Genomic DNA, 27,257 nt, shown 5'->3' on the forward strand with positions numbered 1-27,257 from the left:
GAGGATGCCTCGTCCTAGGCCTTCACAGCCTCCCAACAATACCCACTGACGTTCTCTGCTTCTGCTGACACAAGGGCTTCTGTGAGAACATAAAGGACTCTGAGAACAGGGAACTGTTTTCTAAAATACCTTAGCCCAAACTTCATCATTGCCCTGCTCAGTCACTGGGTGAAATGACAAATTTTACTATTCTTCAGCAAAGGCAAAAATTAATTAATTTTAATTAACTAATTAATTAATTAATTAAAAACTGTAACCTGAGAATCCTTCATCACAGTGTACTTACCATCAAGATGAAAAAAGGGCTAGCTAGATGTGGTGGCACATGCCTGTAATCAGAAGGTACAGGAGGATCATGAATGTGAATCTATCCTGGGCTATATAGCCAGTCTCTGTCTAAAACCAAAAGGAGGAAGAAAGGGTAGAGATACCCAGAGGCTGGTTGGGAGCACACTGTGCTTACCTTGGTCTTTAGTACTTTGAAGTAAAAATTATGTGGTTTGGGTGGAGGGATTAGTTTTTGGTTTTTTTCCTCAAACTATGTAGCATATCTTCTGTCAACATAGGGAATCTGTGTTAGTAAGATTTCCACTACGACAAAACACTTGAGGCAAATCAACTTAAAAGGAAAAACAGTTTATTTTGGTTCACAATTTCATAGGTATGGGAGCATCGTTTTCATACTGTTGTGAGACAGAACATTGTGGCAATGGGTGTGGCATCGAGCAAAGTTCCTTACCTCACAGAGGCAAGGAAGCAGAAAGAGGGGTAGAACACAGTCCTCAGATCCCCTTTAAAGGTGTGTCCCTTATTTTCTACCACTAGACTTCAATTTGAAAAGGGTCTACCACCTCCCAGTGACAGCAGAGACTGATACCTTCAATGCAGGACCTTTGGAGGGCATTGCAGAGCTACACCATACTAATACTCACGACTGGAACTTGATCTGTATATCGGGTGCTAAGACAGCTTCCTTCTTCAAAGATAGACTGGAGAGTAGGTGAGGGCAGGTTTATAATCCATCTACAAAGCTGGTGACTGAGTAACAAGCTTTGATTCATCAACTCCCCAGTCTCTGGGAACAGCCTCACCTGACCATGGACAGTCGACTCAGACAAAAGTGTTCTGAATCCTATACACCAATATGGTTCTTTAGACTGTAAGACCAGAGTCCACCCTCTGCTTGGCCTTTGCTCTCTTCAAATGGTGGATCTTAGCCATCACTTATCTAAAATATCCTGTACCTTCCCTTGAACCAAGGGAGGCTTCCCGTTTAGGTCTTTGAAGATGGGGCAAGCATAGCTTCTGAGATATACACCTGCTCCACAGGGTCCCCCCCCCCAGGAAAATAGATCTCAGTCAGATCCCCTGCCTGTGGATGTACCCTGAAGAACTAAGCTCTAAAAACACCTCTCCAGGGCCTGGCCAAAAGTTATCCCTCTCAAAAAACAAGCTTTTTAATAATGATGTTGGTACCATCTCTTTCTATCTGGATGTTCCTTCAGTATTCCTACACCTACATATGCCAGAATACTTTTAAGGAATCCCTGTAATGAGGCAGGCTGTCCTTAAGCCATTTGCTCAGGAACAGTTGCCTAGGGATCCTCTCTGGCATGAAGACAGCAGGTCAGTTTTGTAGCAACCAGCTCACTGAGGAGGCGACAATGGAGGCAGATCTTCCCTACTTTATGATGGTCTAACTTCCATGGAATCTTCCAGACTAAAGGGCAGAAGGGGTTTATCTGATTATAGACATGCTGTTTCTCTGGTGTTGGTATTTCAAACAAAACCCTGTATGCTTTTCTCCAGACACAAAATTAACAATTTCTTCCTGATCACCTTTCAACGTGTTTGGCTGGAAAAGGTTAATGAAAAAACTCAGTATGACAGACTAATTCCCACTTTAATGGTAATGTAACCCAAAAGACACCAGCTCATTCTCTGCACATGCCTCCGTTCTTGGCCATGAGTTAATGTTGCCATAAGAATATACACACTTGTACAATTTTTTTAAGTAAAATTCTGATTGGTCAGACTTTAATGAGAGACAGCAGGTTTTAGTTCTACCAAAACACTTAATGACCACTGTTGTCCTTTTCTTCATCCTTGGCCTGTCTTGCCACGACCGATCATAGCACATAGCTGTGCTTCTGTGACTAACTTTCCAGGAAGTCAGTCGGGAGACAGAAGAGTACAGCCAGGATCTCAGAGGTATACAGGAGGCAAGCTCTTGGCACAGCATACCCAGCTCCTGCCTTCCCGAGTGAAGGCTGGAGCCCCTTGCTGAGCTGTTCCTTGAATAGAGGAAGGCAGGAGAGCTGCAGTTAAGGACTTAGTTTGACACTAAACTACAACAGGATTTCAACTGTATTACCTAAACAGATGACAGAGCTAAAGGAATGACTAAATTGCTATCCAAAGCAAATATTTTCCAACTTGATCTAATTAGCTATTTCTCACTAGAATGGCAATGTGATAAAGACCCAGTAAAACTAGACAGGGATGCTGTGTCTTGCTCTGACTATGATACTCAGAAGGTACAACAGTATTTATGAATTACCTAGTTACAAGGTACAATATGAGCTACTGACTGCCCTGACCAATCAGAAGACGAGAATTGTACAAAAAAACTCTTACTAACTACTAACCACCCAACCTAAAATAACAAGTCCCACAACTCTCTTGACCCACGCCTCTCACCCCTTCCACTCAGGCACCGCTCTATTAACCTCTTCCTCCATGGCTATCAGAGATTTTGGATAGAAACAGAGGCGTATTCCTTTGAAGAGAAACTAGTACAGGATTTGGCTGTAAGTACTGAATGAACTGGGAGCAGATACAGGTGTGAACGGGTTTGATTTTTGTGTTTGTGTTTATATATGCTGTGAGAGTCTGACATTCACAGAGAGTCAATTGGAACAGAAGTAACTGTGTAAATCCTCAGGACGATGTTGCCAATGCTCCTATAAGCCAGAGGATGAAACTTCAATTAGAGGTGTTAATAACGTCCTCACCCCCAGCTCCATCGTCATTAACAACTAACATTTCTTGAGCTGCACAGCTATGTCTTGGGGATTTTTATGCCAAGTTAAGTTTTGAGCACCATCTGTTGCAGGAGGTCCCCCTGTCCTGCTTTCCTCTTGCTAAGAGCCCACATCCACAATAATAGCTCTGCTTTGGGGAAGATGCCTCTTTCCTTCACCTCATGTTCCTGTGTTGGCCCTTCAAAAATCTGGCATGCACTGTCTCTAACGGACTTTGTATTGTGAAACCACTTGAAGTGGAACACAAAGGAGCAGACTCACCTTGTTTCTGGGGAGGGGGAAGCAGTGTGAGCCCTCCCTTCTCTTCTCTGGCCAGGCCAGTGTATGGCTCTCTTTCCTCCTCCCCACTCCAGTTTCTCATTTGCTCTCTGTGCTAATCCCGTACTGTTTTTCATCCATTCTTTTCTTCCTGTCTTTCTCTCTCTGTCTTCCCCTATCATCCTGTATCTTTGCCTCCTCCCTCCCTTTTTTCTTTTAAACCCCTCTTCCCCATTTTCCTTCCCTTTGTTTCTATGTCCCTTACTTTCCCCACATAGCCCTGTTGGTAAGAAAGGCTCCATCCTTGTTTTCCCACTTCTCTGATTGGGGTGAAGCTGGCAGGGAGCACAGGCAGGCTCTAGGCTGCCAACCATTCACACAGCCTGTGCAGATCTCACACCAAGTACCGTCCCCCAACCCCCACCTTTCCCGCCTTTACTCCCGTACCCCCACTGAAGGGCTGTGACACAAAATGTTACTGTTGTCACTAACATCAGCTGCTGGCCTCCTTCCTATAAAAACAAGAGAAGTGACTCCTAAATAGCAGCTTTGCACAACAATGCAAATTTTAGCCTGAGGCCATTTTTTAAAATCTAGAATAATACAACTGGTCCCCACATAAGTCCCAGAGATTTGTGACTTTTGCCACACCTCCATCTCTAGCCTATTCTTCGGAAGAAGTTCCATGTATTATCTAGAGGAGCTCAGTTTCAAAAGTGACAGTGAGGTTTCCCTTCTGAACTGGGGTGCTCACAACTTGCATGGGAGTTTTGTAGTTCATTTTCTGTGGTCAGCCATTCGCTTTATTTTATTTCAGTTCATTTAAAATTGGAATGTGTCTTTGATTGGCTGGGGGGAATTCGTCTGTCTGTACCAACCTTACATCCTTAGGAGTCCTTGAAGTAAGCCTCTGGTGGAGAGCTTGCTCTCTGCCTCCAGTCTGATGCCTCTCTGTGCCTTGCACTTTGCCTTCTCTTGGTTCGCATGCAGCTGTGTGGTGCCTGCTGGAATCTGTGCCTAAAATCTGTCTGTGTTACTCTGTGTAGAAATCTCCCAGGGTTGAGGATGAGGAAGAAGAGGAGACAGAGAGGCAACCTGACCCACTTCACCAGATCATTCTGCATTTTAGTCGCAACGCGCTCACAGAGAGGAGGTGAGCATCACTCTGGGGCTCTTCCCCCAGGCCAGGGATGGTGCTCAGTCATAGTGATCAGCAAAGAGTATGGGGAATTTCAGACCTGAGAGCCTCTCTTCATGGCCACCAGGAGACATATAGAGGACAGGCTTCTCATCATAATAGAAGATGGATAAAAGGATAAACAGCTTAAAATTCTGACTTTAAAATTCCATGTCAAGTCAATACCGACTCAGCCTTTTCTGAGTCAAACCATCTGATTAGTTCACTGGTACATTTAACTTGGAATGGTTTTTTGGTGGTTTTTTGTTGTGTTGTTGACTCCAAAAATAGCTCGCTAAATATTTTCTCTGTTACTTCCAGCAAATTGGAAGATGATCCATTGTATACTTCCTATTCCAGCATGATGGCCAAGGTACTCCTGGGTTTCAAGCACTCTGTCACAGTCTTTCTTTAGACCTCTTTGGACTCGTAAAATTGTCATGTGAGCAGCGAGGCTGGCGCTTGTCCATGACAGGTTCTAGGCGTCACACAGCTCACGCACCGTAAGTGTGACACACGTTGAGACTGCTGGTGGCTGGATTCATGGGACAGTTCTAATGCTGAAGAGATGGGCTTAGGTACACAGACTATCTGCATCTTCTTTGGTCAGGAGAAGTCAGGTTCTTCAGTCCATGTGCAGACAAAGGAAACATGCTGGACCCTAGAAAAGGGGTTCCAATGTCCTTGAGAAGCCACAGTAACTGGAGAAATTGCCACCAGGAGTTTGACAAACTCTGGCATACTGAATATACATAGGCAACTGTCCTCAGATAGAAAGGCGTTCAGGAAGACAGAATATGGTGACAAACAGGGAACTGGTATTTCTTTGTTCTGTTTTATATCACGGCCCCAGTACACAGAGTCAACTTACGGCTTACATCTTCGGTAGCCCAGTCTTACTATCATGGCCCTGGTATTTATCTTAAAAGGACAACTCCTTGCATTCCTTGGTTCTCGTCTACATCAGAACTTTTTCAGAGAAGGGAATTCATGTCTGTGCTTAAAACAGGTCACATTGGATAAGTGAGCTCCCTGTTCTGTCTTGTTCCTTAACCCCTTGGTAACTGCAGAAATGGCATTTAAAGTAGAATGTTCCCATGCAATGATCAAAATGTTCCTCATTTTACAAGGTGCTGAGGTCCCGAGGAGTCTGTGAATAATAGCCTGGCCACTGCCCTTGCAAAACATTGTAGACGAGTTGTGCCCATCAGATTCCCCTATAACTTGGTTTTCTGTCTCCTCCTTTCCCTGCCCCATGGAACCCAGAGCTGTCAGAGTGGTGAAGATGAAGAAGAAGAGGAAGACAAGGAAAAAACCTTTGAAGTGAGTTTTGATAAAGATTAGAACCAGGGCCCTTTCTGGCCTATTGGTTGGGGCTTCAGAATGGTGACTACCATTTGCTTACGAGACTCACTGTTCTGCTGATGTGTCTGAAGCAGCAAGTCTAGCCATGGCTCTGCCATCTGCCTGTGTGACTGACAAGCAACAATGAAAAATCAAGGACACTGCAATCGTCCACACTCGTCTATAAATGCAGGTTGATAGTAGTTTTATTTCAAGGCAGTACAGAAGCTCAAAACTCCTAAAATTGCACAATTTTAGGTTCCTGTGCTCTTTGATAGGCAGAGCACCCAAAAATAAAATAAAGTGAATGCAAGTGGTTACAGTTCTGGTGACCAGCCATGGCAGAGCATAGCTGCGTCCAAATGCAGGGGCAGTTCTTTTTGTTTGTTTGTTTTTGTTTTTGTTTTTTGAGACAGGGTTTCTCTGTGTAGCCCTGGCTGTCCTGGAACTCACTTTGTAGACCAGGCTGGCCTCGAACTTAGAAATCCGCCTGCCTCTGCCTCCCGAGTGCTGGGATTAAAGGCATGTGCCACCACGCCCAGCGCAGGGACAGTTCTTACATTCAGACAAATTTATTCAAGTGGCCAGCAAACTTGTTTCCTGTATAACAGAATATTGGAAATAACACTTAAATCTTAGATTCCAAGGAATCTCATGCTGGAGATGGAAAAACTAGAGCCCTGGAGGCAGGCAAGGAGGAACTCGTCTCCAGGAGAGAGAGACTTAGAGCTTGTCAGGTGACCTTGCAGGAGAGACCGGAGCTGAGACAACAACAATGGACTGTCCAGACCTTGACATGCATGGCTTAGTTAGCCTGATGCTAGGACCCTGAAGACTAAGACTGAGAAGACTCACTAGATCTTTTTGTTCCTCTTCCCAATATGGCCACATTGAATAAATATCCTTTATCTGCACTTTACTGTTAAAAAATTAATAATAATCATAGGTTTCTTTGTAATATCAAAGGTGAAAACACTATGTTACCTATCAACATAAAGAGTGGAAAACCCATCATTCAAGGGTGAGGGAATCATGGGTATATCCTTTGAGGAAGGTAGATTGTATCTGGAAATAACATGTAGAGGTTTGCTTTATCCAGAATGATATGCATTGCCTTTCCTGGGCTCCTAAAGATTCACTCTCAGCTTACTTCACCACATTGCATTTACTCAAGGGGAACGTGAGCAGGCGGTACAGCTGAGTACAGGGAAGGGGCTGAGAGCAAATCTTTCCATATGACTTCTTTTCCTAGGAGAAGGAGATGGAGAAGCAAAAAACACTGTATCAACAAGCAAGGCTGCACGAGCGTGGTGCTGCAGAGATGGTCCTTCAGATGATAAGTGCCAGCAAAGGTGACTGTTTCTAGGTAGACCCTAGGTAGCTGCCACAGGGCTAGCACTCCCTGACCTAAAGTCACACTAGCAAGACTGGAGAAGGCCCAGTAGGTACGATGTGCCACCTCTCTCGGTGGTAACTTAATCAAATCTTCACCCTGGCAGGTGAGATGAGCCCCATGGTGGTTGAGACACTGAAGCTGGGGATTGCCATTCTGAACGGAGGCAATGCTGGTGTGCAACAGGTAATTCAGCATCAAGGGAGATGGTGAAGAGATCCTGGGGTACTTCTACTTGACAGTGCTCATGATGAGGTTTCATTTGCCCTGAGAAGGCTACCCTCCGTTGCTTGGCTGGTGTTTGTCCTTAGTGGCCAATTATATCAAAGTAGCTGGGAACACAGATAACAACAATAGCCAGGAGTCTACATGCAAGTTTGTATTTAACAAAGAGGTTTTAAAGCAGTGGATTAAAGGAACAAAACGTTGGATTTTCCCTCAGAGTTTCTACAGAATTGCAAATACTCAGAGGATGTTTCTGAAGCCTCTGGCATTTATTTCAGCACTTTAACCTGTGAACTGCTTTACCATGAGAAAACACAGTAATTCACAACCTGCTATTCATTTAATTATGCTTTATTCATTAAACAGTTATTTGCTAATAGCTGTAAAACAATGCCTGATTCTGCTGTAAAGGCTGAAGTTATTACAGGAGGCAATACAAGTAAAGTATTTGAGAAGATCAGGCTGAGAGATTTTGAGTTCATGGCAAGCATGGGCTATGTAGTGAGGGAACTTCTGTCTCATAAAATTAATGTTCAGAGATATAGCTCAGTGACAAAGCACTTGCTGACCCTGTATTTAATTTCTCAGAGTACAAAATAAAATACCCAAGTCTCCAGTGAGTATTAAATGAGACAGTCAGTATTGATAGCTGCTAGTCAGTCAGTATCTGAATTAGAACTGATAACAATAAAACCACAAATGTCCACAGTTTACTATACACTGCTGAAATGGTGACACTAATGAGCCTTAGTACAATAGACTCTGACTCCCCAAGTAGATGGCCTGAATTATGCATATATTTTCTTTAATTATTGTTGTTACATGTATGCATTCATATAAGCATATAAATATAACCTTCTGAATCCATTTAGTATGGCTCAAAAGTATGTTTTTAGAGCTGGCCACTTAGTATTGGATAACCTATCAATGGACTCATCCTGGGGAAAGATCGATTCTCCTTCAGTAATGCCCGAGGTCATTAATTTTCTTCTAGGAATGAGGCCTTCTGAGGTTTCCCTGAACCAGATTGGCATGTCATCTGGTGGTGGTGTTGTCCAGGCCTTACTTGGGTGACCCATTGTTGAGATACCCTGGGTACCTGCTTCCCTGTACTATAGAGAGGAGACGGTCTCTCAGCTGACATCCTGATCCTCTTGCTCTTGCAATCTTTTAGCCTCTTCTGACATGCTCGCTAAGCCTTGGGGATAGAGGTTCTATTTTCTTGACTATACCAGTTCTTCTGATATTTCCCCAAGAGTCTGCTTTTGTATGCTTCTGTGGCACGGCATTTGCCATTTCTCCATTGGAATTAGGAAGAGCATCAGTTGTGACTGTTTTCATTGCTTCCCTCTAAACTGTGTTTCCTTTGCAGAAAATGCTAGATTACTTAAAGGAGAAAAAAGATGCTGGATTCTTTCAAAGCCTTTCTGGTCTTATGCAGTCCTGCAGGTAAATATGGAGAAACTACTCATCATTCTTAAAACTTCACAATTCAAGAGAAAGAGGGAGGACAGATGGACGTATACAGAATCAGCCAGATTACCATAGATTTGTGGAGAAGATTCAGCGGTCATCTACCTTCAAATCCAAGGAAGTGGACATAGTTCCCTAGCATTCAGGATTAGATTAAAAAAACATTATGATGGGGGCTGGAGAGATGGCTCAGTGGTTAAGAGCACTGACTGCTCTTCCAAAGGTCCTGAGTTCAAATCCCAACAACTACATGATGGCTCACAGCCATCTGTAATGAGATCTGATGCCCTCTTCTGGCAGTCTGAAGACAACTACAGTGTACTCATAGACATAAAATAAATAAATCTTTAAAAAAAAATTAAGAGAAGAAACATCAATCTTCCTTAGCCACAAACATCCTGTGGTCTATCAGTCCCTTCCTCCCTTCCCTTATCCTACCCTCCTTTCCTCTTCCCTTTCTTCTCTTCCCTTCTTCTTTCTCCCTCTCTCTCCTTCTTTCCCTCCCTCCTTTCTTCCTTCTCTCCCTCCTTCCCTCCCTTCTTCCCTCTTTTCTTCCTTCCCTCCTTTCCCCCTTCCTTCCTTCTTTCCTTCCTCCTTCCTTCCCTCCTTCCCTCCCTCCCTCCTTTCCTCCTTCCTTCTTTCTTGCCTTCCTTCTTTCTTTCCTTCCTCCCTTCCTTCCTTATGTTAGGTTGTTTCCTATGCTCAATATATATACTATAAGTTTTTCTTTGAACATGGATATCCCCAAAAGTGAAACCAAATAAATAAGGGCAAAGATGGGGGATACATCACTCTTAGTGATAACTGTTTTTCTTTAAACCCACAAAACAACTTGTAAACTTTTCCTCTAACAGTCCTTTGAGGTTGAATGGGTATTTGGTAAGCACATATTTTGACAGAGGTCCACCCTGGCATGGGAACAAAATTTTAATATACTCTAAATAGCAAAGCATTGAATTATTAGTTGGTCTTACCTAATTGTATAAGCTATCAATCATGGTTGAACCAACTTTTGAATAAGTATCCAAAAGTTGCAAGGCCACCATGCTAGCTCATTTTTAAAGGAGCCAACATTCTAAGAAAAGTGTCCTTCTCTAAACTTTCTATGTATTGTGAATTGTCTGAAACTCATTCTAAAAGAAACCAAAGTTGCAATTACTTAGCTCATTTGCCTCCAAGTATCAAGAGCTAAGATAGAGCATGATGGCTACCATTTGAAAATTTAGAGGACAAACATCCTTCAGCAGACTTTATAATCTTGCCAACCTTATTTGATTGGGTACAATCCGTGCTGCAGCATAATCTCTTGCTCTTAGCTCTATTTTTTTTTTTTTCTCTAATGGCCTATTAGTTCATTGTCTCTCTCAGGAAAAGAGAATGTACTATTGCTACACCTGACTCATTAAGCATGAAATAAATAACACCTGTGGACTCAGGGTTTACAAAATCAAGAAAACTGGGTTCTACATTACTCATAAAACTTCCACTAAGTATCTAAGAGTTCTCTCAATATGTTACAGCACGTGAGACTGCTAAATTTGTTTATAATTCATTTATAATGATAGCACAGAGGGACAAGTGATGTAACTTAATTGCAGGATGACTTCTCGCAGAAGTTTTAAGACACTTTAATGGGTTTGATTACTATACAAATAACACATATTTGTAAAATACTTAAGCAGCTGGAAAATTAAAACATTCAACATGGGTTTTTAGGGGTTGAAATGAGACTTGGACATGTATGGAACCAATTCAAACTCAAAGCTTCAAAGCAACAGGGTCCAAATGTCCTTTCCTAGGTTAGCCCCCACCCTCCCCGTCTCCCAACCCAGCACAGCAAAATCCAAATAGCAAAACAGCAAGATAATTTGGAGATTTCCAGCAAACCCGTTTTATATAGCATAACCTGGGATTGGAAAAACTACAAAGCTAGGACCTGAAGAGAATGTCAGGAGAGAGGGATGAAGGGCCTTGGACATTCTGCAGAGTGCCCAGGTTCAATTTCCCAGGGTCAGTTAAAACTATCTATAACTAAAGTTTTAGGAGATCCCATACCCTCGTCTGACTCACATGGGTACTAGGTATGTACATGGTACATAAACAAACATGCAGGAAAACACTTATACACAAAAATAAATATATTTTTTAAAACCTGTAAAGTGAAACAACAAAGGTAGGAATAGAAATTTCACTGTTTTCTGTTTAAAATTCTCAAGTCATGACTCCCGCAAAAGAAAGGAAAAGAGTGCCAACGTCTTTCTAGTCTTACAACATCTCCTCTGAACAGCAGCAGAATTGAAGCTAATTAATGTCTCGAGTCTTCATGGGCTCAGCCATACACCTCCCTAAGAGCAATACCTTCATAAAACTTTACGCTCCAGGACACTTTTCAGATCCGAGAAAAACTAAACTGTTAAGAAAACAGAAGGAGCTTTCCTTTAAAGTAATCTGATCCTACAGTGATATCGTTCCCAGGCTCAGGGTAGTGCTGGGCCTTGCTGCTTCAGCAAAACTTGACTATAGCCAGGAAGTAGGAGAAAACGGGGACAAACAAATGCCATTTTTTTGTGTGTGAGTTTAGGGACACCATTGCACAGAAGGCTTAATCTCAACTGGCTTTTGAACAAAGCAGGAACCATAAAAGGGTGTGGTCTCCGAACCATAAAAGGGTGTGGTCTCTGAAATCTTCAGAGTTTCTAGCTCTCTCCTCCAATTCTCTGAGATCTTTAGAGAAAGTAAAGACAGGAGGTGAGCATTGGGTGCAGTTTATGAAATTTCAGAAAGAACTCGTGTCTTCCTAATTTGGGAAGGCTTTCTGAGTCTTTATTCATAAGAATGGATTCAAACTGAACAGTGATCACCACCTCTCTATACATGTAACAAGGACCATGAGCTATCACATCTGTTAACTACAGTGCTTGGCACAAACCCAAGGGACCGTCAGGCTTTTAACCAAGCTGCTAGGTATTGGTCTACTAATGATAATGAGACAAAATATTCTTAGTAGATACATTGAAATTAGAAATCTATTTTCCCAGCATAACCAGTTAGCCCTGAACCTTGTTTTCTTTTGTCCTTAAAAGTGTCCTTGATTTGAATGCATTTGAGAGACAGAATAAAGCTGAAGGCCTGGGGATGGTTACAGAAGAAGGGACACGTAAGTAACTAATGGATGCCAAGGTCATTCTCTTCCTGATTGAAATGTCAACTCTTTCTAATCAGAGCCTTTGCATGCTGTTTCCTTTATCTGCAAACATTTGCTCTTATTGAGCAAAAACCATTTCTCTATGCAGTTTTGCTAAGGCCAGCATCCAAGATGGATGCGTTCATGGAGTTAGATGTATTTGAAGAAAGTTTGATATAGTATTTATGGGTTTCTTACTTTGTACTTTCTCTTTTTCCTCTTATTTCCAGTCATTGTTCGTGAGCGTGGTAAGTGTGAGTCTCTTCCCCTAGTTCCTATCATGTGTGTAAATCTTAAGAGAATAGATTTAATGGCCTCGGTACAAACACATCTTAGGTTGGGTGGCTGCATGTCAAGTCTAACCCAGCAGTTTGATGCTTAATTAAAGAAGTCTCTTCCATCTGTAAAGCATGGGTTATTATGGGCTGGCTGCCATTGTCCTAGTTGTTCTCATTACAGATGTGTTTTGGGGCTAAACAGTTTACTGTTGGGGCTGTGTACTCTGCAGCTCTTGGCTCCCAATTAACTGATTTTATCAACATTAATCCAAAGGTACATCTCCAAACCCTATTGTCATTTTTGGAGTCATTTGAGATGTACCTTGTTGAGAAGCCAAGCAAATGCTGATGTATATATTATGTTTTCAAGGTGAAAAGGTACTCCAGAATGATGAATTCACACAAGATCTCTTTAGATTCCTACAGTTGCTTTGTGAAGGACATAACAGTGGTGAGTGGTATGGACTGACTTGTCAAGGGAAAACAGCATTTGTATGCACAACTCTCATTGATTTTGGTGGAGTCCACTTGATTCAACTAGTTGCTTTCTGGTTTAGTTACTGTTCTATTGATGCAAAGAGATACCATGACCAAGGCAACTCTTATTTGGGGACTTGCTTATAATTTTAGAGGGTTGGTCCATGATCATCATGGTGAGAAGCAGCCAGGCATGATGCTGGAGCAGTAGTTGAGAGCTTTACATCCTGATCCAAACACAGCAGGAAAAGACAGAATAAAACTGGGCCTGGCATGGGTTTTTTTAAACTTCAAAGCTCACTCCCAGAGGCACACCTCCTTCAACAAGGCCACACCCTCTAATCCTTCCCAAACAGTTCCACTAACTGGACATCAACCATTCAAACATATGAGCCATTCTATTGAGGGTCATTCTCATTCAAACCACCACACCATCCAAGATTACCAGTTCATCTAGTCCTCAACAAGAGAGACTCTATAAAGTGACCATTAGACTTATGGCTGCTATTGTTTAGTGTTACCAAGGCTAAACCACCCCTGGAATCATGAGCCCTTTCACATCACCTATTGGGTCTCATCTTGTTTTAGATGTCACCAGGTTGGCAGGGCATAGAGGAGAGGAGGATCTGCAAGGCTCCAAATACATTATCTGTGTAGAACTTGAGCCACATAGTATGCTACTTCTAAGCTCATGCCTTCTAAGAGGCATGCCTGGCTCCCTTTGGTGTAGTGAGCCTAGGTTCTGACTCAGAACTGGTGCTCTCAGACTTTCAGAACTTCCTGAGGACTCAGATGGGCAACACCACTACTGTGAACATCATCATTAGCACTGTGGATTACCTTCTGCGTCTGCAGGTGAGTTGGGGGGCCTTAGGCAATGGCGTGTTTCATCTACAGTTATACAAGTTCACAATGGCTATGCAGATCCATGGAGACCCAGGATACAAATGCTCCTCAATGGGCTTATATCCTGATAAACCAACCATACGCTAAAGAAGAATTTCATACACCTAGCTACCGAATGTCATTGCTAAATGAGATGATACACTATGTAGTGGTTCTCAACCTGTGGGTTGCAAACTTTTGGGGGGTCAAATGACCCTTTCTAATTATCTAAGACCATTGGAAATAGATATTTGCATTATGACTCATAGCAATAGCAAAGTTACAGTTATGAAGTAACAAAGAAAACAACTTTATGTCTGGGGGTCACCAAAACATGAAGAACTGTATAAAAGTGTCACAGCATTAGGAAGGTTGAGAACCACTGCACTATAGCATTTTGGTGGTTTATTCTTAAGATTGTGTGGCTTACTCTGAACTATGGTTCATGGCTCCTGCCTAGCATTATGAGAGAGCATCATACCATAAGTTGCTAGTTGAGAAAATAATACTCAGAATTTCAAGTACAATTTCAACTGAATCTATGCCAGTTCAATACCATGGTTAAGTTGAAAACATATGCATTAGGTCTACATTGAACAAAAAAGCGTCTGTATCATCTGACTCTCAAAGGAGGAGTTGCAATCTGTTTTTTCACACCTAAGGGAATTTTTAATTCCTAAAACATGCATTCAAAGAAAGAGAGAGGACCTTAGCTATGAAAGTGTATTATAAATACTGGTTGATGTTAGTGTTGTCAGTGAACATCCAGCCTCAATAGCCAAGAAAGAATAATCAAATGACTTATGACTAAGGAGTATAGTTTTACGAGAAAAACTTGTTTATGGTAAGAAGAAGTTGATGTTTTCACATTGTTGGTGTTGAGAACTCACCTGACTTTTTTTGTAACAGCTTTCTCCCCCTGGTTTTATCATGTTCTGGGAATCAGGAATAATCTACTTAAGTTCCCTACGGTGCAGTTCTCTTGTCTATACGATGGGTAGCACTTGCCTCACCGAGTGGTAATAAATATTGAGAGGTTTGATATTCATAAATTACTTGAAACAGCATCTGCCACTGAGCTGCTATTCCTTTGCTGTTAATATGGTGATTTGGATGATAATCTCTGTTATCTCTGGTGGGCATGGTTCACTTTGAACGTTATATATCATAGTCTCCCAGGTACTAAAAACTGAGTGTCATCCTCATCTGTTCTTCCCATTGGAGACTTATGTGTGTTTGAAAGGCAGGTGTTAGGACTAGCTCTGTCCATCTTCACATGGTCCCCAGCTCCTGTCCTAGCAGAGGCATAGAGATATGGGATTCTTCTGAATCCTTCTTGTCCACTGAGTTTACTCTCCTTGAATTCAGACAGAGAAATATCAAACTTTGCTGTTTGTTTTTAGGAATCAATCAGCGATTTCTATTGGTACTATTCAGGAAAGGACATCATTGATGAATCTGGACAGCATAATTTCTCTAAAGCTCTGGCAGTCACCAAGCAAATTTTTAATTCTCTTACAGAGTACATCCAGGTAGGTGTTAATAATAAATGCAGAATTGATAGCAAATAGAATATTTTCAACATTCTCGTTTTCTATATTCTCTAAGGAGTATTTGGATGCACATAGTGATTGGCCTATGTACTCAGTCCCAATGCTGACATTTTTTATCTAGAAAAAGGAACTACTGGTACCTGTGGTCTCTGAGGTCCTACAGTCTGTGGTCCTCAACTGGGATTTGTCCATGGTGTTGTCACACTTTATTTTCTTTTACCTCATTACATTTTGCTTTCCTGAAGACATGGTGGCACACGCCTTTAATCCCACCACTCAGAAGGCAAAGGCAAGTGGATCTCTGTGAGTTCAAGGCCAGTCTGGTCTACAAAGCATGATCCAAAATAGCTAGGGCTCTGTTACACAGAGACAACCTGTCTCAAAGTGGGGAGGGGAGACATTTTAGTTTTCCTTTCGAGATTGACTTTAAATGAATAATAAAAGAAAAAATCGGTTCGACTTAACATTCTTCAGTCTAGAATATTTGATAAAGTATCAATATCTGGTGTTCTGTAAGTATGGAGATAGAATTATAGAACAATGGTATAAACAATCAAACAAAACCTTAGAATTCAATCTACTATGGTGACACATACCTACAATCCTGGACTTTGGAGGCTGAGGTGGGATGATGTTGAGTTTGAAGCTGGTCTGGGTGACATGGTGAGACTCTGTCACAAAATCAAATAATCAATAAAATCCAGAATCTTTGAGCTCTTACTAGGGAAGAAGATAGTCAACTCAAGTAATAAAAAGTGGATCTCTGTCTTAGTATTCTAGTTTTCTTTCTCTTTCTATAACAATCTCTATTTCCCACAACAGTCTACCTACTGTGAAGAGAGATGGATGATGTATTTAGGTATAACTGCCTATATAACCCAGTTGCCATATCAGCCTTCTGTGATACAAGATTTTTTAGAAGCAAAATTGACACTTCATTTTTATATTATCATAACCAGAAAACTCATGAATACAATATTTGCTCATTTATTGATTGAACAAAACATTTAGCTTGTGTTCTCTCCTTAGTTCCCGGGAAGAATATAATTTATTGTCTCTACTATGAAAGCGCTTTCAGTATCATTGAAAAAATCATATACATGATGAAAAATATTTGATAGGCGATGATTGCACAAGATTTGAAATAATCACTTGCATTATGGCTCAAATCATAACTATTATGTACCAAACATGGAGAAATGGAATGGGAGATAGCTAGAACAACATCCTGAGATTCAGAATCAGACAGCAATAAATGAAACAAATAAAGCACACATGTATGAGTTCAATGGAAGAGAAAGCTCTTTTGAACCCCAGGGTACAGTGTCATTACAGATACATACTGGCTATGGATAAATAAAGAAGGAAGTATACTGGTCTTTTGGAAAAGTCATGGAGATAGGATTGTGAGAGATTTCATGAGACATGATTCAACAATTACTTCAGTTTGCTGCAACTGAAGAAAAACCAAGGAAAGAAAAGAAGAGCATTTATTTCATCCCTTGTTATTTCCTTCTCTCCCCATTCTATAATCTGAGTGTGGCTCTTTGCTTTACATAATGGAGTTGAAATTTGTTCTGGGAAAAACATTATCTAGAGGATGAGACGATATCCTAAGCTCAGGACCTGCTTGGGGTAGAAATGAATACAAGACCAGCTGGGTAAGATCATTTTAAAATATCTGAGGCTATAGCTCAAGAGTTTCTGCCTGGTATGTAGGAGGTCCCAGGTTCAATCCCCAGTACTGAAGAAAGAAAAGAAAAAGAAAAAAGAAAAGAAAGGGAAGGGAAGAAGGGAGGAAGGGAAGAAGGGAAGGCAACTGGATTTTCATTCATCATCCAAATCGTGAGGTATCACTAGCTCATTTCGATTTTATTTTCTCATAAAAATAAATACAAAACTTATTGTCCTACCTAGAAAATTGGGGTTTTTAATGTAGCAAAGTTAAACTGTATTAAAACTCAAAATAAAAAGAGAAGGGCTATCGCTTCTTGGCCTTTGGCTAAGATCAAGTGTAAAAAGAGAAGGACTCCATTAAGGAAAGGCCAGTAGTATCCTACCCAGGGATAGATGCAGACTTCTCAAAGGAGAACCTTTGAACAAAAACAGATTTCTCCTGGAGTGCTCCACACACCAGCTGAGCCCATGTTCTGTAAACATGTTTCTTTCAACGACTAGTTTTATGCTGAAATGAATTTATTGGCTACTAGTGCACTACCTAGAAAAATGGACCTCTAGGGACCAGAAACTGAACATAGATGAACAGTAACTTTTAAACATGCTTGTGTGATGTGGGAAAGTAGGTAATACTTCTTCCTCTCAGCGTTCCCTTAGGAATCCTACTAAGACTCTTACATTCTTGGGATAATATATGTGTCCTTTTCAGATCTTTCTTATTGAGGAGAAATCTGGAGGTTGAGTAAAAGATTAAAACAAAACAAAACACCCAACACCCAAGACTTTGAAGGACAGTTACGGAAGGGCAGCTCTAAATAGGAAGGTTACTATCATAGAAAAGCAAACTAGGGCTGGTGAGATGGCTCAGTGGGTAAGAGCACCCGACTGCTCTTCCGAAGGTCAGGAGTTCAAATCCCAGCAACCACATGGTGGCTCACAACCATCCGTAACGAGATCTGACTCCCTCTTCTGGAGTGTCTGAAGACAGCTACAGTGTACTTACATATAATAAATAAATAAATCTTTAAAAAAAAAAAAAAAAGAAAGAAAAGCAAACTAGAAACTAAGTCATCTACATTTGGCCTTAAGAAAAAAATATTTGAGTTGGTATTTATATATAATGTTTAACTTAGTAAGAAAACCCTAGAGGTAGCTGATCACTGCCATTAGTACTGAGACTTTGAACTTTGATTAGTCAGAAGTTTGTAGCACTCACTTGGAGCTTTGCTTGAAAACAACAGATAGATTGTCTCTGATACCCTTGTTTTCCTTAAAAGGCCTCCCAGGGAAAGAACTGGGTGAAGAGAGGGTAGAGTGGGGGTTCTCAACCTGGGAGGGTTTGGGGTTGACTGGCCCTTTCACAGGGGGTGCCTAAGGCCATCAGAAAGTACAGATATTTCACATTATGGTTCATGACACTAGTAAAATTACACTTATGAAGTAGCAGTGGAAATAATTGTATAGTTGGGGACCACTACAACATAGGGAACTGTATTAAAAGTTTGGAGCATTAAGAAGGTTGAAAGCTGCTGATGTAGAGGAATGCCCTTCAGACCTGCTTCAACCATAGTATTTAACTATTTCATTAACTATATTCTTCATTCTGGAGCTAAAAGACAATCAGTGGGCAATGAAACCCTCATTCTTCACCTAGAAAGAAAGTCCTGTAATTAGAAAGAATGAAAAGCAACTGGGGAAAATATTGAAACATGGAATAATGAGTGTGAAAGGTGCTGCCTTCTCATGTTACCCTCAGTCAAATGCCCTGATAGGACAGGCTCTGGCTGACAGGATGTGGAATCAGGCTGTCTCCTCTCTACAGGGCCCTTGCATCGGGAACCAGCAAAGCCTGGCTCACAGTAGGCTGTGGGATGCAGTAGTCGGATTCCTCCATGTATTTGCTAATATGCAGATGAAGCTTTCTCAGGTACTGTGGCCTGTTCCTCTACACATTCCATTACAGTGAAATGTTGGGTTAACTTCCTTTCCTTTCAACTTCCCCTTGTGGGTGTGGCTGTTTAATCAAAGGCTGGGAAAGCCAAACAGATTAGGTCTCATTCTTAAAACTGAGGACCAAAAAACAAAAAACAAACAAAAACCAAAAAAACCCGGGAAACAGATGTATGTCTTCAGGGGCATGGTGGCGGGGGGGGGGGGGGGGGGGCATTGCATGAACGCAGCTTCTTCCTTCTTTGTGTTCCACCAACCTATTATTTTGTAAGTGCCTCAGCACTGCATTTCTCCCCTTTGCTTCCCGGTCACAGTCCTTTCATTTTAGAATACCAAACATCAATGTGTCTCACCTGCCAAATGTTGCATGCCTCTGTCATCCACAAATGGCCCTTCCCCCGCTTCCCCTCCATATCCATCTCTACCTCACCTCCCCATCTCTCTGGCAAGATGAATCAGAACCACTGAGGACATTTATTATGAACAAATAAATGTAGCATCTATAGTCGGTGATCGCCTCTCTCCATGGCAACACATGTAGGAGCGCTTCAAGATGTGTTTCAGACTGATTGGAGGGACATTTGCAGCATTAATTTAAATCTGAAGATTTCAAGGCTATCACACCTGCCTCTTCTCTTTTGGAATGTGCTGTTTGACCCTTCATTTTTTTTTCCCCTTTTGACTCTGGCCTTATGGGAAAGGAGTTCTGGAAGGGACTACTAATTTGGCAGTAACATGTCCATATCTGTGTCAATCATGACAGTGTGGTTTAGAGGCTCTGGAGATAAGAGCCCTTACCCTGCCACCTCCTCATCAGTGATGTTGGGAAAGTTCCTCCCCACTCCAGCTTTTGGTTTCATCATCTATGAAGTATTAAGGGTTAGAAGGTTGGCCTCTGAGGTCTCTTCTCAGCTCTAGTAGTCCGTCCTGCTACAGGTTTGCTGTTGTTGCTGTTGCTGTTGTTTTTTCAATAGAGCTATGACACACATTAAGTAGGGGAAAGTTCCCCAGGGAACTAAATGGCTAGACAAAGCTTTTGGCAAGAGAAACAGAGAATTGGTAAAACAAGTATGACCCAGAGGAAGAAAAAAGTTTTTTTAAAATTACCTTCAAACTGATAGGTGGTGGCTCAGACTGTCAATCCCAGCACTCAGGAGGCAGAGACAGGCAGATCTCTGAATTCAAGGCCAGCCTGTTCTACAGAATGAGTTCCAGGACAGACAGCTGGGACTACACAGAGAAACCCTGTCTCCAAAAAAAAAAAAAAAAAAAAACCTAAAGTAAATAACTAATTGCCTTCAGTTTTTTCTTGCAAGCGTAATTCTCTAATTTTAATTTCACCCTTAGATGAGATCTTTCACATACTCACTCCTGTATATGCTGAAGGGTTTGCAACACAGAGGGAGTTTTCCAGTACTCTGCCTGTATTGCTTGTATTAAAACCAAACAGAACATCAAAAGCATCCAAAGGAATAGCATGCTTAAATAAAGATTCAGTGGCCCCCTGATCACCACCAGCTACAACTGGGGTAATCAAATCCTCAAGGAAAGGAGACGCTACATGGTAATCTAATGCTCCCTTAGTTAGATTGCAACAGCATCTCCCATAGAGCTCACGATAGGTAGTTCTCCAGTACAGAGAACAAGAAATAAACTTAAGAAGTACCTGAAGGTTTTTTAGCGTATGGGGTTGTTAGGTAGCGTCTAGTGACAATCGGTGTATCTGCTGCATTTGAACTGAGCAGAATGTGAAGGAGCCGTGCTTGGATGAGCATCCCTGTACTCCAGGCAGTGGATTTAAGCCACCTTCACTCACATCGAGAAGGGATCTCATTCCTGCCTCGATGCAGCCTTCACCTGATCTTTCCAGAGAAGGCCCTTCTTGCTCACTACCCTGGACTTTGCTGAGGGATCAGATAGCTCAGGGGTATCTCCTGTTTCTGTTCTAGGATTCCAGTCAGATCGAGCTGCTGAAGGAACTCTTGGATCTCCTTCAGGACATGGTGGTGATGCTTCTGTCCCTCCTGGAAGGTTGGGCTGTTTGGTATAACTAGGCATTCACACAACTGTAATTGGTCTGAGCACTAACCTTACTAACCACACAGATTATCCTTCTCGAAGGTCACTGATGTCATAAGACATCAGGTAGAATGACAAATTTTTCAGAATGAAAACAAAAATGAGTGAGGGGCACATGGTCTGATGGACAAAGCCTGAAACCAACTCATTTGATGCCAATAGGAAAGCCAGAATGAACTGGGGAAAACCTCCAAGCTTTGCCCCTCCCTATCCTTTCCCTCTCCCCATTGCTTTTTGACACATCTGGCTGCCAGTACGTATGCCAGCCATCTAATTGGGCACCCTCCCAGGTCAAAGGGGATCAGAGGGACGGTGTGTATCCCTATGTATTCCCAGAGATCTAATAATAAAACCACCTCGTAGGCCCCAGGGCAGAAACAAGGCCATGGTGTGGCCATTTCCCTCTTGCCCTGGTTTCTTGTCCCTTGGCTCCTGGTGGGGTAGTTGTTATGGCTTGCTGCTCTCTCCTATTTTCGAATCATTATGGTCAGAAATAAACTGGCTAATTTGGCACATGAGTCTTCTAAAAATAGCTGCCTGCCCAGTTGCATGATAACTTGGGTTCATTTATATATTTGTATGTCTTTTTGAACCTGCCTCACAGGAAATGTGGTAAATGGGACTATCGGAAAGCAGATGGTTGACACGCTGGTAGAATCGTCCACTAATGTAGAGATGATCTTGAAATTCTTTGACATGTTCTTGAAACTTAAAGATTTAACCAGCTCAGACACCTTCAAAGAATATGACCCAGATGGCAAAGGGATCATCTCTCGAAAAGAATTTCAGAAGGCCATGGAAGGTCTAAAGCAATATACACAGTCAGAGATCGACTTTCTCCTTTCATGTACAGAGGCTGATGAGAACGACATGTTTAATTATGTGGATTTTGTAGAGAGGTTCCATGAGCCAGCCAAGGACATAGGGTTCAATGTGGCAGTGTTATTGACAAATCTCTCTGAACATATGCCCAACGATTCCCGTCTCAAGTGTCTGTTGGACCCAGCAGAAAGTGTGCTAAATTACTTCGAGCCATACCTGGGTCGAATTGAGATCATGGGTGGGGCCAAGAAAATTGAGCGTGTTTATTTTGAGATCAGTGAATCCAGTCGAACTCAGTGGGAAAAACCTCAAGTGAAGGAATCTAAGCGACAGTTCATCTTCGATGTTGTCAATGAAGGCGGGGAGCAAGAGAAGATGGAATTGTTTGTGAACTTCTGTGAGGATACAATCTTTGAGATGCAACTAGCATCTCAGATCTCAGAATCTGACTCAACTGACAGGCCAGAAGAAGAAGAGGAAGAGGATGAAGATTCTGCTTATTCTATAGAAACTGAGGGGGAGGAGGAAGATAAATCTTTTGAGTCTGCCTCTGCTTTTACCATGGCCTGCGTCTCAGTAAAGAGAAATGTCACCAAGTTTCTGAAGAGGGCAACCTTGAAGAACCTCAGGAAACAATATAGGAATGTAAAAAAGATGAGTGCAAAGGAACTGGTCAAGGTGTTCTTCTCCTTCTTCTGGATGCTGTTTGTGGGTCTCTTTCAGTTGCTCTTCACGATCTTAGGAGGAATCTTTCAGATCCTCTGGAACACAGTGTTTGGAGGGGGCCTTGTCGAAGGGGCAAAGAACATCAGAGTGACTAAGATCCTAGGTGACATGCCCGACCCCACTCAGTTTGGGATCCATGATGATGTAATAGAAACTGACAGGGCAGAAGTGACCGAGCCAGGTGTCACCACTGAGCTGGTCCACTTTGTAAAGGGTGAGGCGGGAGATACAGACATCATGTCAGACCTCTTTGGAATCCACTCCAAGAAAGAAGGTGGCTTAAAGCAAGGGCCTGAAGTGGGATTAGGTGACCTCTCTGAAATTATCGGAAAGGACGAACCCCCAACATTAGAGAGTACTGTGCGGAAGAAAAGAAAAGCTCAGGTAAGCCTAGTTCCAGTTTGTCGCCCTTACCCCCAAATGAATCTAACTCTGTGTCTCAATCAGCACTGGCATGGTTTGCACAGGTTTTAACACTGCATTAACACTGGTTCTGGTAGGATTATGCTGACATTCCAGATTGACTAGGTGTGGTGAGCTTAGATGGGCGTTTCAGTGTTTAGTCACCAAGAAGACTTCTAGTCTACATTGGAGTTTGAACATAATGATCCGACACCTTCACCTGCTTCCATGTTTTATTAGGTTAGCGTCCATGGTGCACAGGGTGATTCAATGAAAGCGCAGAAAAGCAAGTGTAATGCATGAGAAGCTGTCTTGTGAGGCAGTATTTCAATGCATCCTGTAAGCTCTGATATAGTCCATTTCACTGGAGCTCTATAGTAGACATGTTCTGTTTCTCTTATTAACTTTATAATCCCAATAAATCAGAGTTTCATTTGCTGAAAAGGTTACTAAACACCAATACTTAGCAACTTCATATGATATCGATGATGATAATTGCTCTTTATTGATAGCCTACTGTATCAGTGAGTTGGATTATGCCTGGAATATTTTTATCATTAGAGATTTGAGGCAGTCAACTAAATCAAATGGATAAGACAAAGCTAACTCAGAGGTCATTGGCCACAGGATGTTCTACATGTTCCCTTCTCTTGTAACATGTAACTCATGGTGCCATTTGCATCAAAGGAAGAAGTGAGGTTGCAGACAGAAACCACATCCATTCACAAATTCCATTGTCACTTATTGGAACATTAACATGCACATGCCACTGTTCTGGGGTCTGAGAACTGAGTAATAATGAATAAATCTTTTGTCCTTGTAATTTTATAGAAAAGACAGACACAGGACAAGTTGGTGCAACTCAGAAGAATGCTAGGCAGGAGATTTTGGGAAACAGAAAGGCAAATGAGAGGTGTGAAGAGCCAGGGAGAGTGTCTTAGGGTTTTAGTGATGTAAACAGATACTGTGACTGTCTTATAAGGACAACATTTAATTGGGGCTGGCTTACAGGTTCAGAGGTTCAGTCCATTATCATCAAGATGGGAGCATGGCAACATCCAGGCAGTCATGGAGCAGGCAGAGCTGAGAATTCTACATCTACATCTGAAGGCTTCTAGTGGATCAAGGCAGCTAGGATTAGGGTCTTAAAGCCCACACCTATTGTGACACACCTACTCCAAGAGGGCCACACCTTCTAATAGTGCCATTCCCTGGGCCAAGCATATATAAACCATAACAGAGAGAGGTACCAACACAGGTATTCCTACTGTATCATTCATTTTGCATTGCTCTTGGGCAGGCTCATGTCACAGAACCATTTGAAAATGGATAGAAACTAATCTGGGTACCACATGCACCAGACTATGTTCTGGTTAATAAGAAAAGCAATAGTTTTGCTTTAATGGAACTTTGTCTCAGTAGGAAAAGATAACAAGAACATAATATAATTACCATTGTGATACTTGTTCAGCTTAATAAACAAACTAATGGGTTACAGGGGACATGGTACAATCATCTAGGACCTCTGGATGAATATATAATTCTTGTTATTATCTGCTATAAACAGGGCAGCTAGCAAGGCTCCTGAAAAAGTATGATCTGAGCCAAATCCTAAAGAAGGACAGGCATGTGGAAAGCCAGGGTTTCATGATCCAGACAGAGGGTAAGACTACTCAAAGTCCCTCGTGCACAGAAGGATTCAGACTCCTTTCCAAGAGAGGAAAGGTCAGAGTACTTGAATATAAAAAGCAATAAGTAATACAACATAAAGATAGAGAGGAAGCCAGGCCCTTAGAGGATAAGCAGGTCTCACTAGGGAGCATGGTTTTATTCTGAGTGCAGTCTCATGAACCAGAGGGACCAGGGCACTGGTAAGGGGATTGGAGTCAAGCAAGAAGCTTGTCAGATAGAGGAAGGTTCCTGATTAGACAATGATCTGTGATCTGTGTCTTAGTTTCCTCTTGCTTCCATGGGACTCCAAGGTTTAAGTATAAGTGTCTTGCTTGAGTTGAGTAAACAATTCAGTTGAGGCAACTGAATTTTTAGGTTTGAGGTCTGATTTGGCATCTCTCAGGAGCAGCAGGTTTGATGTACAGCAAGACACTTTATATTCTGCAACCCTGAGAGAAAGAGTAATCGGAGGTGGGGTGGGGTGGGGGGGGTACCACAAAGCCACTAGGACTTGTAACCAGAAAGAAAAGACTCATCCTGGACTTCTTCTCTGAGGAACCCTTGACTGGTTGCTATTTTTGATCTAGGCAGCAGAGATGAAAGCAGTGCATGAAGCTGAAGGAAAAGCTGAATCTGAGAAGGCTGAGTGAGTTCCTGGTGGTGTGGGCTACCTGTGGTAGTTAATACTTGACGGCAGCTGCCGTTCTACAGCTATGGTAAATAGAAAACCTGATTTCTATCAATGCAGGTATTCTATAAGCCCTGGCTGCTGCTGCTGCTCCTCCTCCTCCTCTTCCTCCTTTTTTGCCTCCACTTTAATATACACTTATTAACTTACACTTATTAAAGTATATATACTTTATTAAAGTATATTAAAGTTAATATACACTTATTAACTTTATAATTTCAATAGTACATCAAGGTTTCATTGACAAGACAATTATCAAATACCCACATTTAACAACCTTATATAATTCTGATGGTGGATAATCTGTGGTGTTTATTGAATACCTATTATATGGCAGGCCTTTGTTTTGCTCTTTTAAACACCACATTTAATTCGTGTCCAAGTTTATAGGTGTAAGTAAGATTGCTAATCCTAAGAGAGTTGTTAAGTCTAATTCCAAAATAGCACAAACTCATATTATAACCTATATACATGTCAGATCATCAAAATGGTCACTGCTCATCAAATATAGATTTCACACCCAGGGAGTGGATTGATAAGGAGCAGGCTGGGCCTGCCTTTTCTACATACTGAGTAGCCCTCTCCTCTGTAGCATGGAAGACAGAGAAAAGGAAGACAAAATCAAGGAGGAGGGGCAAGCAGAGTACCTGTGGGCAGACGTGACAGTAAAGAAGACGAGACGGCGCGGTCAGAAGGCTGAGAAGCCAGAAGCCTTTATGGCCAACTTCTTCAAAGGGCTGGAGATTTATCAGACCAAGTTATTGGTGAGCTCGCCAGCCCTCGTCCCTTACTACTGGAGGTGCTGGCCCAGCAGACGTCAGAGCTGGCCACTTATCTGTGTTCCTTTTCCTTAGACACGCTTCCTCCACAATCTCTTTCCCATTCTTTTCCTCTTCCTATTTCTCTTGTATTGAAGAAAATGGAGGGTTACCTAGACGCCACCCCAAGCAAATGTATTGTACATTGTGTGGTGACTCAGCTGATCCTGATCCAAAATTTCAGCTGTTCAATCTATTGGGATAAAGACAAAAAGGTTCCTATATTAGGCTATGTTACTCAACTAGCCTCAAACATTGTTACTGTAGGTACAAGCAAGCCTCAGCATAGTATGTGAATTATTTTTCTGATAAGTTGCCCCCTGAGATCCACTTGTTGCTCAACCAAGATTACACTTTAGCTGGCATCATCAATGAAGCCCCTAGGCAGTGTCCAATTCTCCCCAGCAACCAAGGTCCATCTTCCAAGGGCTGAGTTTCCTAAGGAAGACAGCAGTGCAGAGAAGGGTTATATTCTGAAAAGTAGGCGAAGGGTGTGATCCTGAGTCAGATAAGAACTCTGGGCCACAGTCTGGCTGCACTGTGTACAGGGGGAGGGGACTTCTTGGCCCCCTGCTGATAGCATGTTGAGCGGTCTGGGTTACTGTGACATGGTCCACAGTAAGGTTCCCTCTGACATGCTCTTAAACCATTTTTAAGTAGTCAACATTTCTATTTCTTCTCAAACAACCATGCCTGTGCTTCCAAGGCCAGCACTGCCCTGGAAGAGTGGCAGCTGAAGCATTGATTCCTGTCAGGCTCTCCCTAGGGCACGTCTTCCTGTGTCAGAAAGGGAGGCCTCCTTCCCACCACTGCTCTTCTACCTGTGTATGCTTTTCTTTGCAGCACTACCTGGCCAGGAATTTCTACAACCTGAGGTTCCTTGCTCTGTTTGTAGCCTTCGCTATCAACTTCATCCTGCTTTTTTATAAGGTGATACTCCATTGAGGGGTTGTTGGCTAAATATACAACAGACTGAGCATGCCGTACATGGGGGAAAACGATAACCAAACTTTTACATGTAATTGGAGCAAAAAGTTAATGTTCAAGGAAATTTCTAAGACACTGACTTCTTTAAAAAAAAAAAAGTGCAATGTTTAGCAATGGGAGAAATGTAGAGAAATGCAGAGAATGTA

General features: G+C 42.0%; 1 protein-coding gene across 2 annotated transcripts in view; it reads left to right on the top strand.

The window, feature by feature from the left end:
• The window catches only part of Ryr3 (ryanodine receptor 3), a 569,960-nt gene that overhangs the window by 526,592 nt on the left and 16,111 nt on the right, over positions 1-27,257 (top strand). For both annotated transcript variants that reach the window (XM_029469442.1, XM_085834580.1), the window contains 18 exons: positions 2,714-2,810; positions 4,349-4,455; positions 4,801-4,852; positions 5,746-5,802; positions 7,076-7,175; positions 7,323-7,402; positions 8,814-8,890; positions 11,998-12,071; positions 12,329-12,346; positions 12,747-12,827; positions 13,620-13,708; positions 15,142-15,270; positions 18,791-18,895; positions 20,868-20,949; positions 21,602-22,929; positions 25,206-25,264; positions 25,899-26,070; positions 26,968-27,054. In XM_029469442.1, the coding sequence (XP_029325302.1) occupies positions 2,714-2,810; positions 4,349-4,455; positions 4,801-4,852; positions 5,746-5,802; positions 7,076-7,175; positions 7,323-7,402; positions 8,814-8,890; positions 11,998-12,071; positions 12,329-12,346; positions 12,747-12,827; positions 13,620-13,708; positions 15,142-15,270; positions 18,791-18,895; positions 20,868-20,949; positions 21,602-22,929; positions 25,206-25,264; positions 25,899-26,070; positions 26,968-27,054 (2,794 nt within the window). The remainder of the gene's footprint in view (positions 1-2,713; positions 2,811-4,348; positions 4,456-4,800; positions 4,853-5,745; positions 5,803-7,075; positions 7,176-7,322; positions 7,403-8,813; positions 8,891-11,997; positions 12,072-12,328; positions 12,347-12,746; positions 12,828-13,619; positions 13,709-15,141; positions 15,271-18,790; positions 18,896-20,867; positions 20,950-21,601; positions 22,930-25,205; positions 25,265-25,898; positions 26,071-26,967; positions 27,055-27,257) is intronic.

This window comes from Mus caroli, unplaced genomic scaffold (genome assembly GCF_978045245.1).
Source record: "Mus caroli unplaced genomic scaffold, Mus_caroli_1 scaffold_2, whole genome shotgun sequence".
Classification (NCBI taxonomy): domain Eukaryota; kingdom Metazoa; phylum Chordata; class Mammalia; order Rodentia; family Muridae; genus Mus; species Mus caroli.